This window comes from Crocodylus siamensis, chromosome 1 (assembly GCF_052110815.1).
Source record: "Crocodylus siamensis isolate JL-2025a chromosome 1, ASM5211081v1, whole genome shotgun sequence".
NCBI lineage: Eukaryota > Metazoa > Chordata > Crocodylia > Crocodylidae > Crocodylus > Crocodylus siamensis.
This window is the reverse complement of record NC_143395.1, coordinates 146,758,277-146,776,019: the sequence shown is the minus strand read 5'-3', so window position 1 is coordinate 146,776,019 and position 17,743 is coordinate 146,758,277. Positions and strand designations below refer to the sequence as shown.

Below are 17,743 nucleotides of genomic sequence, written 5' to 3'. Positions count from 1 at the left end.
CCCAAGCACTGCATTTGAACATTTGCCTGGGACTGCAGCATGTTGAGCCATGTCAGAGCAGCCCTGGCCGGCAGAGGGCCTGGGGTGTCAGCTTGCCAGCCCGAGGCTGCTCCAACCCGGCTCAACATACTATGGAAGGGCTGGCTAGGGCATGAGGGTGCTCAAGTATTGGGCTAGCCAGCAAGCAGCTTCTGTACTGAAGTACCCTCATGCCCCAGCCAGGCCTGTCAGCATCTATACGTGCATTGTTATGCACTAAAAAACTCCACAGAAGGATAGTACTTGTATTTACTTCAGAGGAGTTTATTAGTTTACTGAAGCCTAATAGAGTCGCATGTATAGATGCTGAGACGCTTACTGTGGAGCTAATTAGGAAGCTCTGCAGTAAATGTCTTGTGTAGATGCACCCACTGAGTTCTCTTCCTCAGTGTCTTATGTAATTGAGTTCCATACATTTACTCTGTTGAAAAAAAGCCCCAAACAACATACCTTACAATTAAAACATTCTTCCAGTATGAAACATGGTGAATATAAGCCAAGATGGGACTCTCCCTATATTGTTTATTATTTTATGTATTGTATCTTCATGGAGTTTCCACCTAGATGTCTCTAATCTTTTAACCAGATCTATTAAACTAATACTTTTGTGCCTCTAAGTTTTGTTCCACTTTCTATACTTTCTTTTTAGATAATATTCCTTTCTGAGATGGGAAGAAATTCAGTCCCTCTGGTAGTACCCATTCTCTTTTACGTGATGACTTTATAGCAGTTTCAAATCATTCTCTGTCTCCTTTTCTTTGTACAGCCTAATATTACTTGGACCGGATTTCTGTTTTTAGAAGAATAGTTTTTGGGGCTTGGAAAAAATAAAGTATTTTGTCATTTAAATACGTGTTCTTTAATTGGGGGTTTTTTGCCCTTTTTTGTTTAAGCATCCTATGAATACATTGTCATCCATCTATTTTAAGGTTTTACAATTCTTATCTTTCATCTCATCAGTTTTTAAGACTTTTAAAAATATCTTTCCTAAAGTATGACTTCACAACATACTGTTTTGGTATAATGAGTATGAAACTGACTTATATTTCATAGATTTCATAGACATTAGGTCTGGAAGGGACCTCGGGAGATCATCGAGTCCAGCCCCCTGCCCAAAGGGCAGGAAGTCAGCTGGGGTCATAGGATCCCAGCAAGATAAGCATCCAATTTACTCTTGAAGGTGTTCAATGTAGGCGCTTGAACCACCTCCACTGGCCTGACTGACTAGCCTCTTGAGCTTGTCAAAGTCGGCTTTTCTGAAGTCAAGGACTTCTGTGTTGCTGACTGACTTGCCAGCTTTACGGCGGATGGTGAAGGTGATCAGCTCGTGTTCGCTGTCACCCAACTTCCCATCAATCACTAGGTCGCCGATTAGGTCGTCCCCCGTAGCCAGTACCAGGTCAAGCAGCGCTTTGTCTCTCGTTGGCCCACAGACTTCTTGAGTCAGGTAGAGGTCATCCACGCACGAGAGAAAGCTTTGCGCCCGCTCAGATTTAGCTGAGTGATCTTCCCACGAGATGTCCGGGTAATTGAAGTCACCCATGACAACCAAGGTCCTGGAGCAAGCGGCCTCAGTCAGTTCCTGGGCGAACTCCTGGTCAAGCTCGGGACTTGATAATCACTATTATCAGTTCAAGACCCATATCTTTTGTGTTCCTTGGGTAAAGGACAAGGGTGACTTCTGTTTTTGCATGTTCCAAAACCAACTATCTGTGGTTTGAAAAACACTAAAATTATCTCATTGTGACTTTTGACCATTGATATTCGGATAGTTAAATACTACCTTAACCTTGCTTGAAAAGATTTTTTCCTCTGAGTTCTCCCTCACTCCTATGCACTTGTTAGCATTGTCCTGAGCCAGAAACTGACAGTATAAATCCTGATGTACAATTAAGACAGTGATATCTTTACACTGGAATATGTATCCTATTCAGATTAGACACATTCCAAAAGCCTAATACTCTGAAAGAGGATATAACCGTTAAAACTGTTCTTTCTTTGCTTGCTTCTTTGTTTCTACATGAGTATCACCATTCACTGCTTTTGGAAGAGGCTTTATTACTGAACTTGTACTTCAGCTGGCTGAGAAAACCTAGCAAGCATGATGCATGTCCACTCATGGATAAATCAGGACTTGTTCACCTTTTCTTAAACCTTATCCACAATCTCAGAAGTTTAAAAGTTTATTTTCCTTTCAAATGTTATAATAATTCCACATTAATGACCCACAGCAATTCTAATAAATAAAAGGATACATTCCTCCTCCTGAAAATAGGTCTCAGCTATCTGTACGGGAACAAAGAAAAACATGTTCAACATTATAATTTTTCATTTCTTTATAATAGTTGTAAGTGTGTACTTGTGTAAATGCATTATCTTAAATTTTAACATATGCTTTGTTATTTTTGTATTTAGTTTGTCCAAATGTGTTCCAGGTTTAATATTAGACAGTCATCTTCTTATTCCAGAAAAGGGTTTTAAAGAAGAAAAACAAATAATTAAAAAATAGTATATTTATTTTAAGACTTATAAATATATTTAAAAGCAGACTTTCCAAATGAGTATTTGGATTGTACAACTAAGCAATAACTGGGAAGCAGTAAATACTGGTGACAGTGTCCAAGTAGCAAACTATCTCATTGTTCATATATTCACAGAAACTGGTAGGCCAAATTATTAGTTGGATTTTAGCCCTTTTAAAGCAATTAATTTCTATGTCTAAGTGCTTATATAACAAAGAACTTTGATACACCAATTTAGAATGGCACATTCGGAGCTGTGCAGTGGTTGAGAGTTTTTGAATGATAAAGTATTACTTCCTCATTTTCATGGGAACTGATATTGGACCTCTTTTTGTACTAGAGTAAACATGGTAGTTAAGGCCATTTTTTTTAAATGCTTGATAATTGTGAGTGGCTCATTACTAGAGTGTTCAGTTTGAGATGCCAACAGTACATTATTCAAGAAATTTAACTGGAGCTCTCACTGCTCACAGCAACTTTTGAAAAGTTCTGGGTGTCAAGCTGGGCATCCTAAAAAAGGACCAATACACAATCACTGCGCTCACTTTTATAAATATACTTAAATTACTTGTCCAAGATGCACAATGAGTCAGTGGCATAGCTTTGTTTACTAGTTTGGTGTTCCTTGTTCTAGGTCTGATCTACTAGCCACCATCCATTTGGGGCGAGCATCTTGAAAACAGAATTGACAGTCCTTTTTAGGACATATTCTGAATATCCTGGATGCTACCTGGAATGATAGTCCCAAGAATTTCTGGAACTACTCAAAGATGTTCACAGAAGATTTAGAAAAGCATTTTTTATTTTCTATCATATAGTGGCAAAAAAAAATTACAATCATCTCAAAAACTAAAAAGTGTGTTTTAGGGTTACACACAAAAGAATATTTTCCCCACTAAATCAAAGTTAATTGTTAGAAAATACCCTAATATAACAAAGCCTTGAAATACTTAATGTGAGGGTTTTCATAAATACATTTCTGAACTCTAATGTCTTAATTCTCTGTGATACAACAGTTGGTTTTATCTTAGGATCATAGAAAGTAAGGCTGGAAGGGACCTCAGGAGGTCCCTCAGAACTAGCCAACTTGCAGCGTGCGTGCCACAAAAGACATGGGCTGCCTATGCATGTGGCAAATTGAGGAGGGAGCTGGAAAAACAGGGGCTGGTAGGGCAGAAAGCAGAGCAGCAGATGGGGCTGGGGAAGGGGATTGGCGTGATACACGGGGAGGATAGAGTTTAGCTTGTGGCATGCCTGACAAAAAATTTGGCCTCCTGCAAAAAATTTAGTCCAATCCCCTCCTCAAGGCAGGATCTCCACTGACTAAATCAATCCAGTCAAGTCTTAAAAAAATGTCCAAAGATGGAGATTCCACAACCTCTCTGGGCAGCCTGTTCCAATACTCTCCCAAGTTCCTCCTAGTATCAACCTACATTTCCCCAGCTGCAGGTTGAGACCCTTGCTCTTTGTTCTGTCCCATTCAGCTACAGAAAAGTCTCTACCCCTCCTTTTTATAAACACCATTCAGATATTTGATATGTATTAAACTCCACCCCCTTCAAGTCTTCTCTTCTCCAAACTAAATAACCCTAGTTCTGTCAACCTTTACTCATAAGCCATGTTTCCCAGACCTTTAATCACTTTTGTCACTCTCCACTGGACTCTTTCTAATCAGTCCACACCTGTCTTACAATACGGGACCCATGTGAGAGCAGTGCTGGGCATATGAAATCCTGGCATGTGAGGGGCAGGAAGGGGCAGTATCAGGTCCTTAGTCCCAATCCTAGCACATGGGGGCAGAAGGGGTGGTGCAAGGCCCAATCCCAGTATGCGGGGAATGGGAGAGGGCAGTGTTGGCCCCCTGGCCCAGACCTGGTGCATGGGGAGTAGAAGGGAGCAGTATTGGGCTCTGGGACGCAATCATGGTGTGCAGAGACAGGAGGGGGTGGTATCAGGTGACCAGAACCAATCCTGGCACATGGGGACAGAAGGAGGTGCTGCTAGGATTCGAAGCCCCAATTCCTGGATGTGGGGTGTGGTAGGGAGTGGTACTAGGCTCTTGGGGCCTATTCTCAGCACATGAGGGTTGGTAGGGGGCACTGTCAGGCCCCAGGGCCCAATCTTGACATGTGGGGACAGAAGCGAGCAGTGCTGGACTCCTGGGACTCAATCCTGGTGCACTGGGCCCTCTAGATACAATCCCAGTGCGTGGCACTTAGTTACTGTGTTAGTTGTTACTTAACATTTCTTAGGAAGGAAGGATGATCTTGTGGGTAGGATATAAGACTGGAAATCAGGAAATCTATATTATATTCTAAGTTCTTCTACAGATTTCCTGTGTGACTTTGAAAATCCTATTTTCCTTGTGCTTTAGTTCCACTTGTACAGCAGCAACAACTAGCACCTTCTGGCCTACATACTGCAGAGATGTTGTGACAATAAAATCATTAATGTTAGTAAATACATGTTGAGAATTTTGCACTAATTATGATGCGTTTGTTATAAAAAGTGATGTTAATTCATGATCTGGACCAAAAAAAAAGACACAGCTAGAGGCATGTCCTATATCAGACTTTAAGACAAGGCCCAAATTATGGAAAAAGGTGTAGCTCTAATGTAGTGGTGCCCAATCTTTTCCCTCACTTGGGCTGGATGGACAGTGCTCAGTCTGTCCCATGGGCTGAATCCTGCTGGAGGACCTGATCTGGTACTTGGGAGACACAGGCCCAATCCAGTGCTTGGGCAAGGCAAGCCTAACCTGCCTGTGTGTGGAGGGTTTGGGAAGCAGCCCAGCCTAAATCTGGCTGTGCAGCTGGACGAGAGGATGGAAGGGGTAAGGCCTGGCCCCAATCCAGCTGTAAGGGGGAGGGGTGAGGAAAAGGGACGTAATCCAGGATGGCCCTGCAGGGATTGGGAATTTAGCAGCAGGGGAGGGTGGCAGTATTACTTGCCACTGCTCCCCACCACCAAATTTCCCAACCGATGAGGATCCCTGCAGGCCAGAAGCTGCATCTCCGTAGGCCGCATTTGGCCTGCAGGCCAAAGATTGAGCCCCCCTGCTCTTATGTACTTTAAAAGTGTATTACAGACAATACAAGGCAATACAATTGCATTATAGGCAACTGGTAGTTTTAATATGTAGAAGATGGTCACAGGAAGATCCTAGGTGAACAAAGTTCTTCTTTGACCCTTTAATTTTGTGTTTAAACTACAAATTGCTTGTGCACATTAGGATACTAATGTAAGTTAACAGTATATCTTTTTTCCTAGTGAAAACAAAGGTGTTGCTCAGCACAAAAATCATGTATAGCAACACGAAATCACATGGAATACCTGATGAAGACACAGGGGTAGTATCCTCGAGTCCATCTGCTCAACCTCTTCTCGAAGCAGGGAGAAGAGAGACTGCAAAATCTGCTTTTGCTTCTTTTGCTGACAGTTTGCATTTGTTTTATTGGCGTCTTCCTCACGCACAGTCTCTGAGGCTGCAACAAGAACATTCTCTTCCTTTCCTACCGTAGTCTCCACTGGAGGAGTGCCTTTGAAGAGAAAAATACCTTGGTTAAGATATACAAATATTACAGTTTGCATTTCCAGAAATATTTGAAAACTGCAAAAAAAAGTAACTATATGAATAACTATCCTAAAACCAGGTTAAAATCTGGTATGGTTAACGTCAGGTGTAACAGATAAGCTGACTCTGATGCAAAGCTATCTAAAGAAAAACACTAATGAGCGTCACACGTTCTTGCCACGCAGTGTAACTAAAGAGGTGTAAAGGCATAATATCGGATAATATTCCCTTCCCCATTATAAAGGTCGCATTCTGAAGTTCTGGAAGGTATGCGGAGGTCTCTGCAGATACAACAACACTTGGAGGTCTTGTAAAAGTATAACATGCAACTGCAAAGCTTGTAAATTCTGTTTGACAGTCATGATTCTTAAGCATTAAGAAGTTATTCACCCCAGAGTGAGAAATAATTTACAATCTCTGCAAATGAAAAAAGAAGAGCTCACAAGCAAGATGAATATGATTTCTTAACATGGATATCCTTCCACCAGAGTCTCCCACTCACCCTCACTTCCCATGATCCCCATGGTTAATCTCTCACCACTCACTAGAACGGGGCTTTGTTAAATGCTACTAACATCTTCAGAGATTTGGTAATCTTGTGAGCAAAATACCTCATAACTATTCTCCCCATGCTGCAACACATTATAGACATATAGTCTATGCATAAATATATATGCCTTAGGAAAACAACCAATTCCTCTGAGAATTTGCCATATTCTAAGCATGGAATTTAAGTTAACAAAAGTCTCTTTTTCAATGGAAAGCTTACTTTATTGCTTCATCTATCACTCAAGCAGCTACAGATTTTCTTCGGTTTTCAAATTAACAAACAAACCATAAGCCAAGCATGGAAAATTTCAGCCTAACAGTCTAAAAGCTACAGAAAATGTCTTATCTTATTAGATAAGATGCATCACCTTTTGCCTGAATATCTTGCCATTTAGAAAAGAGGTAACAGAAATAGAGATCCATAGAGACAAGATGTATTTTGCTTTTTATATCACTCTCCTATGGGATGATCTGAAATAAAAAGGGGTTACAGATGATGCTACAGCAGATACCTACATCTCAACAATTAGCACTCAAGTGTAACTTCAAACAGACAAATTTGCATATTAAAAAAATCTTGCAAATCACAGCTGCTTCAACAAGGTCAAGAGTTGATGGGCCCACAGACTAAGACCAAAAGTTTGTAATGTATTTATGCCAACGTCAATAAATATGTCCTCGATTGAGGTAGCCATGCCAGCAAAAAAATCCTAGTGTAAATGTGCTTTCAGTAGAAAACTTGCTCTCCTTGTGGGAATGGTATTACTATGCTGGTGTAAAGTACAGCTTTGCTGGCATGGCTGAATCTACACAAAATATACTTCGCTAATACAGAATACTAGTATTCTACTTTGTTAAAAAAACCCTGTAGTATAAACATGGTCTAAACTATATACCATATACCTACCTAATCCCATTAGCAACTTCAGTTTGCTTATGCCACAAATAATTCACCTTTCACCAATATTAAAAAAGTAGCTCTTAAAATATTTTAAGAAACCTGGCAGGATTATTATTTTACAAGGACCTACTTACCTGTTTTACAAGGACTTTATAATTGTTATACTCTATGTTGACTTAACAACAATTTTCTTAAAATACTATCTTAGAATTAGAGCTGGTTAGAAAATTTTTATTATAATAATTTCGTGAAGCTTAGATATTTGTGAAAACATAATAATAAATTCCACAACATTCTTGCAAGCAAGCTAAGGAAGTACAGGTTGGATGAACAGGCTGTAAGGTGGATAGGAAACTGGCTGGATCATCAGGCTCAAAGGGTAGTAATCAAAGGCCGATGTTTAGCTGGCAGCCAGTATCAAGCAGAGCATCCCCAGGGTCGGTCTTCAGGCTGGTTTTATTTAGTGTGTTCATCAACAATCTGGATGATGGGATGAAGTACACCCTCAGGAAGTTTGTGGATGACACCAAACTGGGGGGAGTAGTAAATATGCTGGAGGGTAGGGCTAGGATTCAGAGAACAATTGGAGGACTGGACCAAAAAAAAAGTCATGAGGTTCAATAAGGACAAGTGCAAATCCTGCACTTAGAATGAAACCATCCTATGCACTGCTACAGGCTGGGGACCAAATTGCTAAGTAACAACTCTGCAGAAAAGGACCTGGTGGTTACAGTGTACAGTAAGCTGGATTTGAGCCAGCGGTGTGCCCTTGTTGCAAAGAAGCCTAACAGTATACCTGGCTGCATTAGTAGTAGCGTTACCAGCAGATTAGGAGAAGTGATTCTTCCCCTCTGTTTGGCACTCATGAGGTCACACCTAGAACACTGTGTCCAGTCTTGGGCCTCATACTACACAAAGGATGTGGACAAATTGGAGAAAGTCTAGTGGAAGACAACAAAAATGGTTAGAAGCCTGGGGCACATGACTTCTGAGGAGAGGCTGAGGGAATTGGGCTTATGAGGATTTGATAACAGCCTTCAACTACCTGAAAGTTAGTTCCAAAGAGGATGGAGCTAGACCACGGGTGGGCAAAATATGGCTTGTGGGCTGGATGTAGCCCACCAGCTAATTGTATCCAGCCTACAGGTAGGCAGCCACCAATTTCTGCTTCTGCCATGTTGGGCAGGTAGGCTGTGGACAGGGCTGGCAGGTATAGGGTGGGGATTGGAGCATGCTACAGCTCTGGGTGAGGGGTAGGGAAGGAGGTGGGGAGATAGAGGATTGCAACATGCTACAGCTCTGGGGGGGAGAGGGGGGGAAGGAGTGAGAGGGATGTGGCCTTCAAGAAGACACCAAAACTGATTAAGTGGCCCTTGACACAAAATAACTGCCCACCCCGAGCTACACTTGTCAGTGGTGGCAGAAGACAGACAAGGAGCAATAGTCTTGTTGCAGCAAAGGAAGTTTGGGTTGGATGTTAGGAAAAACTCTCACCAGGAGAGCAGTAAAGCACTGGAACAGGCTACTCAGACAGGTTGTGGACTCTCCACCCTTGGCAGTTTTTAAGACCTGGGTAGACAAAGTATTTGCTGGAACAATCTAGTTGGGGATGATGGTGCTTTGAGCAGAGGGTTGGACTAGATGACCTCCTGAGGTTTCTTCCAACCCTACTTTTCTATGATTCTATGAAATTACTGGGGAAAATATTTCAAAATAATTTTTTCAGTAGAAATGTTGCTTTCAGAAAAAATCATAATTAAGAGCTTTTATATGCTTTTCATGTTATTTCATGACATATCAATAGTCATGCATAACACACAATACTAAGAGATAGATCTTAACCTCCCACAATAGTTAAAATAAGCTCCCTCCCTCGCCGGAGCTTAGCAACAGGTTCGCACCTCTTGCAGCCCCAGCAGAGTCTGCTCAGTTGCCGGCTCCCGCAGGCAACCCAGGCTCAACCGCAGCTACTGGCCCCGCTCTCCCCAAGTCAAAGCGAAAGGTGTTTGTTGTGGGAGACTCCATCCTGCGGGGGACTGAGGGGGCAATCTGCCCCCCCGACCCCTTAGCCCGGGAAGTCTGCTGCTTCCCGGGGGCACGCATCCGAGACATTGAGGAGAGGATCCCACAGCTCCTCCGGCCCGCAGACCACTACCCCATGCTCCTTATTCATGTGGGCACCAATGACACGGCTCGGAGCACCCCCAGCCAGGTCATGAGGCGCTACAGGGAGTTGGGAGCGGGGCTTAGGGGTCTGGGAGCTCAGGTGGTGTTTTCATCGATCCTCCCAGCCTCGGGCTATGGGCTGAGGAGGGAGAGGAGGATCCACGCAGTGAACCAAAGACTGCGGAGCTGGTGTCATCGGGAAGGCTTTGGCTTCCATGACCACAGCCCGCTCTTTGGCGAGAGAGGCAGCGAGCTGCTGGGAAGAGATGGCCTCCACCTCTCCTCCCTGGGGAGGAGGCTCTTCTCAGCCAGGCTGGCTGACCTGCTCCACCGGGCTTTAAACTAAGCCCGCTGGGGGATGGGGGGGCGGGAGGGGGAGGGACACTACTGCCACTGCTGGCCCGCTGAGTGACCCTTGCAAAGCCAGCAGACCAAGGCACTTAAGGGAGCCCACCCCTGCCCCAGCCCTGGCACAATCTGTGGGCAAGGCAAGAGCCCCTAAGGGCACATTTGCCTGCCTGTACACTAATGCCAGGAGCCTGGGTAACAAGCAGGAGGAGCTCGTCCTCCTGCTCAGTGCAAAGAACTATGACGTCATTGGGATAACGGAGACCTGGTGGGACTCCACCCATGACTGGACCACGGGTATAGAGGGCTATACCCTGTACAGGAGGGATCGTGTTGACAAAAGGGGCAGGGGTGTAGCTCTCTATGTGAAGGAAAGCCACATGTCCCTGCAAGCTGATGTTGGTGACTGGCATGGACAGCTACAGACCCTCTGGGTAAAAATTCGTGGGAAAAACGGCACAGGGGACACAACGGTGGGAGTCTGCTACAGACCTCCCACTCAAAGTCCTGAGCTTGACCAGGAGTTTGCCTGGGAACTGACTGAGGCCGCTTGGTTGTCATGGGTGACTTCAATTACCCGGACATCTCGTGGGAAGATCACTCAGCAAAATCCGAGCGGTCGCAAAGCTTTCTCTCGTGCGTGGGTGACCTCTACCTGACTCAAGAAGTCTATGGGCCAACGAGAGGCAAAGCGCTGCTCGACCTCGTATTGGCTATGGGGGACGACCTAATCGGTGACCTAGTGATCAATGGGAAGCTGGGTGACAGCGACCACGAGCTGATCACCTTCACCATCCGCCGTAAAGCTGGCAAGTCAGTCAGCAACACAGAAGTCCTTGACTTCAGAAAAGCCGACTTTGACAAGCTCAAGAGGCTTGTCAGTCAGGCCCTCAGGGACCATGACCCCAGGGAGATGGGAGTTCAAGAAGAGTGGTTGCTTCTCAAGGAACCGATCCTCAATGCACAAGCTAAATCTATTCCAACACAGAGGAAAGGCAGCAAGAAGGCACAGCAGCCCTCCTGGCTCTCTAGGGACCTAGCGGACCTCCTGCGGCTAAAAAGGAAAGCCTACAAAGGATGGAGGACAGGATTCACCTCCAAGGAGAATTATTCTGCACTGGTCCAGTCCTGCAGGGAGCAAACCAGGAAAGCCAAGGCTGCAACTGAACTCCAACTAACTTCAAGCATCAAGGACAACAAAAAGTCCTTTTTCAGATATGTGGGGAGCCGGAGGAAAAGCAAGGGCAATGTTGGACCCCTGCTAAACCAGATGGGGCAACTGACAACTGACGCCCAGGAAAAAGCCAACCTATTAAATAGGTACTTTGCGTCAGTCTTTCATCAGTCCCATGGGACGCCCATGCCTGCTATGGGACAGGGAGATCCGGGTGATGGGGATCCCCTACCCTCCATCAATGCTGACCTCGTGAAGCAACACCTTGAGAAGCTGGATACCTTCAAGTCAGCCGGCCCTGACAATCTGCACCCCAGGGTACTCAAGGAGCTGGCGAGCGTCATAGCCCAGCCCCTGGCACGGATCTTTGAAAACTCCTGGCGCTCTGGTGTAGTGCCCGAGGACAGGAAGAAGACCAATGTGGTGCTGATCTTCAAGAAAGGCAGGAGAGTGGATCTGGCTAACTACAGGCCTATTAGCCTGACTTCTATCCTGGGGAAGATGTTAGAAAAGTTTATTAAGGAGGCCATCCTTGATGGACTGGCCCAGGCTAACATCCTAAGGGACAGCCAGCATGGGTTTGTTGCGGGTAGGTCTTGTTTGACCAATCTCATTTCCTTCTATGACCAGGTGACCTATCACCTGGACAAGGGAGAAGAGATTGATGTCATATATCTTGACTTCAAAAAAGCTTTTGATCACCTCTTGGCCAAACTGGCCAGTTGTGGCCTTGGCTCCACCACGATCTGCTGGCTGGGAAAATGGCTCCGTGGTCGGACCCAGAGGGTTGTAATCGATGGCAGTCACTCATCGTGGTGTCCTGTGACCAGTGGGGTCCCCCAAGGCTCTGTCCTTGGACCCATCTTGTTCAACATCTTCATTAATTATGTGGACATTGGAGTCAGGAGTGGACTGGCCAAGTTTGCTGATGACACCAAACTTTGGGGCAAAGCATCCACGCCAGAAGATAGGCAGGTGATCCAGGCTGACCTGGACAAGCTCAGCAAATGGGCGGACTAGAACCTGATGGTGTTTAACACCGAAAAATGCAAGGTTCTCCACCTTGGGAGGAAAAACCTGCAGCATCCTTATAGGCTTGGCAGTGCTACGTTGGATAGCACTACAGAAGAAAGAGACTTGGGGGTCATCATTGACCACAAGATGAACATGAGCCTCCAATGCGATGCTGCGGCTAGTAAAGCGACCAAAACACTGGCTTGCATCCATAGATGCTTCTCGAGCAAATCCTGGGACGTCATTCTCCTCTTGTACTCGGCCTTGGTGAGGCCGCAGCTGGAGTACTGCGTCCAGTTTTGGGCTCCACAATTCAAAAAGGATGTGGAGAAGCTTGAGAGAGTCCAGAGGAGAGCCACGCGCATGATCAGAGGTCAGGAAAACAGATCTTACGATGACAGGCTGAGAGCCATGGGACTCTTTAGCCTGGAAAAGCGTAGGCTCAGGGGTGATCCGATGGCCACCTATAAGTTTATCAGGGGTGACCACCAGGATCTGGGAGAACGTTTGTTCACCAGAGCGCCCCAAGGGATGATGAGGTCGAACGGTCACAAACTCCTGCAAGACCGTTTCAGGCTGGACATAAGGAAGAATTTCTTTACTGTCCGAGCCCCCAAGGTCTGGAACAGTCTGCCAGCGGAGGTGGTTCAAGCACCTACATTGAACACCTTCAAGAGTAAGTTGGATGCTTATCTTGCTGGGATCCTATGACCCCAGCTGACTTCCTGCCCTTTGGGCAGGGGGCTTGACTCGATGATCTCCCGAGGTCCCTTCCAGCCTTAATGTCTACGAAATCTATGAAATTTTTTATTTTATTTCTAGAATCATAAAGGTCATCCAATAGCATTTGAAACAACTTTTCTAGGTCAAAGGATCTCTTTCTGACTTGTAATCAGACATCCTTATACTTTCCAAATACTCACATGAAAATCTTAGAAAAATCAAGAATTTCTTCTTTTGCAAATCCCATTTTGCAGAAAATTTAAAAATGTAATCTTTTTCCAACTAATAGCATGACCAAGTTTCAAAATGTCAATTACTTCCCATGAAACAATTTCTGAGTTTTGACCAGCTCTACTTAAAATCAAGAGAGACAGAAAGCCACTTTGGTATTAGAGTTAAATAAAATCTCAGTTACATCAACAAAGATTGCTGCAATTTATACATAAAAGAAGAGTAACTATAGACAAATGAATAAATGAGGAATTGCATGATGATGTACCATCTATTTTTAGTACAGGAAAATAATTAGTTTTTAAATAAAACCATTCTTGATCCATTTTCAAAGTTTTTTAGACAGCAACTCCAAATGCATCTGTCATAGATGCTGTGAACTTGAATATACTGACTCATGGCTGTAAACTGTGCCTGTGGTTGTTTAACATTTCAAAATCCCTCCAACTATCTGAAACCAGTCTGTGCCAGTTTATGACCCTTTCTCGCTTAACTCTGTGAGACTGAGCAACAGTACTCTTAAGGGTAGTGCTTCAAAGTGTTCCTTTATTGCCATGTTGTTCTTTCATCATGGATACTTCTCAACTTGCAAGGCTGGCATTTTGCAAGCCGTTCTTATATTTTCTTAATCTGGAACCACGTACCAGGGTTCAGGGATAGAATTAGGGGCTTAAGTATCACATGAGCCTCCTATGAAGACCCCTCTGTTCCACTTAACGGCAACTACAAACTCTTCTTAAATTCTCAAGCAAGGAGTAATAAATATCTCTGTGGGTGGCTGTATGAGTGGGGCCCACAGCCAGCTAGAAAATATGGGTGTAACTTCACACTGCTTTTCCAGTATCAATTCATGCTTGTATTTTTCCAGTATTAGTCCATGCCTGTTGTGGGCCAGCAGCCAGAAAGTTGGTTTAATAAATTTGTTGAGGAATATTTTGGAGATGGAACTAAGACGGTTTTCAAAAGAATTTTGTTTCTGTTCAGAACTGTCACATGACCATAACCAAGTATTTTCCTGGCTGAAGCCTGTTTTCAGCTTCAGCAAAACCTTTACTGCCACAGAAATATCATGTTTCAGACTGCACTTCTTTATTAAGAGTTCCCTAGCTCCACGGAGAATAAACATTTAGGCAAGCATGCCACAAATTAAGCCCTGCACCCTCCTGGTGAAGCACTCCAATCCCCTTCCCCTGCCTGTTTTTCTGTTCTGCTTCTTGCTCCCTGTCTGATCTGCTCTGCTTTCTGATCCCTGCACTGTCTGCTGCTGTATGACATAGAGAAAGCTGCCCATGTCACTTGTGGTCACCCCTGCCCTAGCTAATGGTGGTTTGCAAATCAAAATAGGAGTTTTGTGTAAAACACACTTTGTAAATTACTATAATGGAAAAATGATACTTTAACGAAGCAATTCTGGCATGCCTATTTACAAGATACGTTTAATCCTGCACACAGCTATGCCATGACCCACTTGGGATCAGTGTCCCTTTGCTCATGGATGCTTCTAAACTTGCAAGACCGGCATTTTGCAAGCTCTTCTTGTATTCTCTGCATTGGGAACCACACACCAGGGTTCAGGGATAGAATTTGGGGGATCAAATTCTTTCCTCAAGTCACTCCTTCATAATTCTGAAGTAGCACAATTAAATCAGTCAAGTTCCTTCTAATTCAGGCTGGTGGAACTGAAGGCAGAATGTGTAATACAAGCCAGAACCTTTTCTTTCGTAGCATTTCACTTAGTGTTTACGGAGAAGGAGGGCTCTCTGGACTCCCTCGTTACTACTTTTGCCCCACTCCAGAAGCATGCATTGTCTCCAAAACAAAAAAACTAGACATAACTTTCCGGAGTCTATTAATATTATGTTGTCCAAAGCAAGATTATTACTTCAGAAACCTGTGGAAATTTCACCATGACAGAGTTTTAAGTAGAAGTGGATAGGAAGCATTTACCATCCTGAAAGGACTTGAGATTTAAAAAATTTCCTGATCCAAACATAGACCTTTACATTTTTTTTTTGCAAAAAAACAGAACAATCAATCAATCACCTGATAGTCAGAGCACTCCCCTGGAATGTGAGAAACAAATCTGAGTTCAGATTATGCTTGACTGAGAGCAGGGATTTGAATTTGCATCTACATTATCCCAAAGGGGTGCCCTACTCCAGAACTTGGGAGTTCTGCTGCTGCCACCATGCAGGCTGTACACACATGAGTTATGCAGGCTTTGAAGAGCCACCATTCTGGTGTTAGAAATATTATTAAAATGTATAATGAATAGAGTGTTGTTAGAACTGCACAGTTTGTATCTCGTACCTGATAAAAAGAAACACCACCAAGGACATCCCTCCCCTCTTGGCTAATTTACTATCTCTTTCCTATACTAAATCACACATACCTTCAAACTCCCTCTGCTTTCTTATGTAGATTACAGAAGCTGTAATTCAATTAACTGTGTCCTTGAGAAAGAGAAGGATTTGAACTTTTGGTAACCTGGAGAGCTTTCTAAGCATGCGTAATTAGCTAATGCATATATGTCTATCCGCCCCGCATACTTAAGTAGTTAATTATAATGCACATGCGACGGATGACGTGACATCATTTCATGTATGTTTGTATGAACCGGAAATGAGTTGTAAGAGTTCCTGTTTCTGCACACGTGCCCAGGAGAAGAAGATAAAAGCCAGCTAAGAGTTTTCCTCGGGGGCAGAGTGGTCTTTTGTCTCCACTCTAACCCTATTTGCAAATATACCCTTTGTGTTGCTAATAATGTGTGCCTGAGGAATTATTATTCGCGAGCCTCCAAAGAAACAAACCGTAATTTTTACATCACTGGCACCCCCTCGAAATCAGTATTCAGGGCTGGTGCTCTGCCTTGCCTTAGCTACACAACTGCTGGGTGATGGTAGTGGCCCATAATAAGACTTTCAGCACAAATACAAGTTCACTATAACCTAGTAAAATGTATGTGTATTCATTACAGTTGAAAATTAAATGCAAAAATTAGCAGCAATCTTTGGACACCAAACACCAAAGGCACTGTATACTAGGGCATTAATTCTGCATCTGATTTATTTTAAATAGTTATGCTGAAATAATTGGGTCTAGGACTTAGTAAAAAAAAATGATATGTCATGCATGAGCAGCTAAGACTTCACATTTTCCTCAATAGGCAAACATGTTTGCCCCAATTCTCAGGGTATGGTTGCATACTTTAAAAAATGCAAAAGAAGTAATTTTGCTACTATGGTCATTCAGAAATATTTCTCAGAGTGCTGTTGTTTCTGTCTTGAACTCTTCAGCCAGGTAAAATAAAATCCCCTGAGTTGGAAAATGCAAAGCAGAGCAGCAATTATGCACTATTTTATTTCAGATATCAAAATAAAGGAATGGATAATGCCTGTCCACTACTGAACAGCCACAGTCTAGCTCAGGGGTGTAGGGTTTGTAGGGCCAAATGCAGCCTGCAGAGGCTTGGGATGTGGCATGTAGGGCTCCCCAAGAGTTGGGAAATTTGGTAGCTGAGGAGCAGTGGCCCTAGATGCAGCACTCTGTACTGCATCCTATTGTGTACTGTCCACTTTTCTATCCTGTCCAGATCCATCTGCAATTGTTCCCTACCCTCCAGAGTGTGCATTTCACCGCACAATTTGGTATCATCTGCAAACTTGGACAGAGTACACTTCACACCTACATCCAAGTTACTGATGAAGATATTGAAGAGTACAGGTCCAAGGACTGAACCCTGCAGGACCCCACTACCCTCATCCTTCCACGTTAAGACCAGACTGTCTACTACCACTCTCTGGGTACAACCACTAAGCCAATTTGCCACTCACCGGACTGTGTAAACATCTATGTCACAGCCTCTTAATTTATTTCATAGAATCATAGAAGTAGGGTCAGAAGGGACCTTGTAGATCTTCAAGTCCGACCCCCCGCCTGGGCGGGAGAAAAGACTGGATTCAAATGAGTCCAGCCAGGTAGTCATTCAGCCTCTTCCTAAAGATCCCCAGGGTAGGAGCCAGCACCACTTCCCTAGGAAGTTGGTTCCAGCTCCTAGCCGCCCTAACTGTGAAGTAGTTCTTGCAGATGTCTAATCTAAATCTACTCTCTAATAATTTGTGTCCACTGTTACTTGTCATGCCAGGGGGCGCTAGGGGAAACAGTGTCTCCCCTAAACCCTTCTGGTCCCCCTAGTGAGTTTATAGACAGTCACCAGGTCCCCCCTCAGCCTTCTCCTGTGAAGGCTGAACAGGTTTAGGTCCCACAGTCTTTCAATGTAGGGTCTGCCCTGTAGTCCCCAGATCATGCAGGTGGCCCTCCTCTGGACCCTTTCAATGTTGTCCACATCCCTCCTGAAATGGGGCGCACAGAACTGGACGCAGTACTCCAGCTGTGGCCTGACCAGCGTCGCATAGAGGGGGAGGATCACCTCCCTGGCTCTACTTCAGATGCACCTGTGGATGCACGACAAGGTGCGGTTAGCCCTGCCAACCGTGACCTCG

The 17,743-nt window shown here is 44.2% G+C and overlaps 1 protein-coding gene across 3 annotated transcripts in view; it reads right to left on the bottom strand.

Moving 5' to 3' along the window:
* Positions 1 to 17,743, bottom strand: part of CNST (consortin, connexin sorting protein) — a 100,462-nt gene that overhangs the window by 37,270 nt on the left and 45,449 nt on the right. For all 3 annotated transcript variants that reach the window (XM_090044825.1, XM_090044815.1, XM_090044833.1), the window contains 2 exons: positions 5,895 to 6,100; positions 2,295 to 2,325 (listed from right to left, as the gene is read on the bottom strand). In XM_090044825.1, coding sequence (XP_089900951.1) covers positions 2,295 to 2,325; positions 5,895 to 6,100 — 237 coding nt within the window. The remainder of the gene's footprint in view (positions 1 to 2,294; positions 2,326 to 5,894; positions 6,101 to 17,743) is intronic.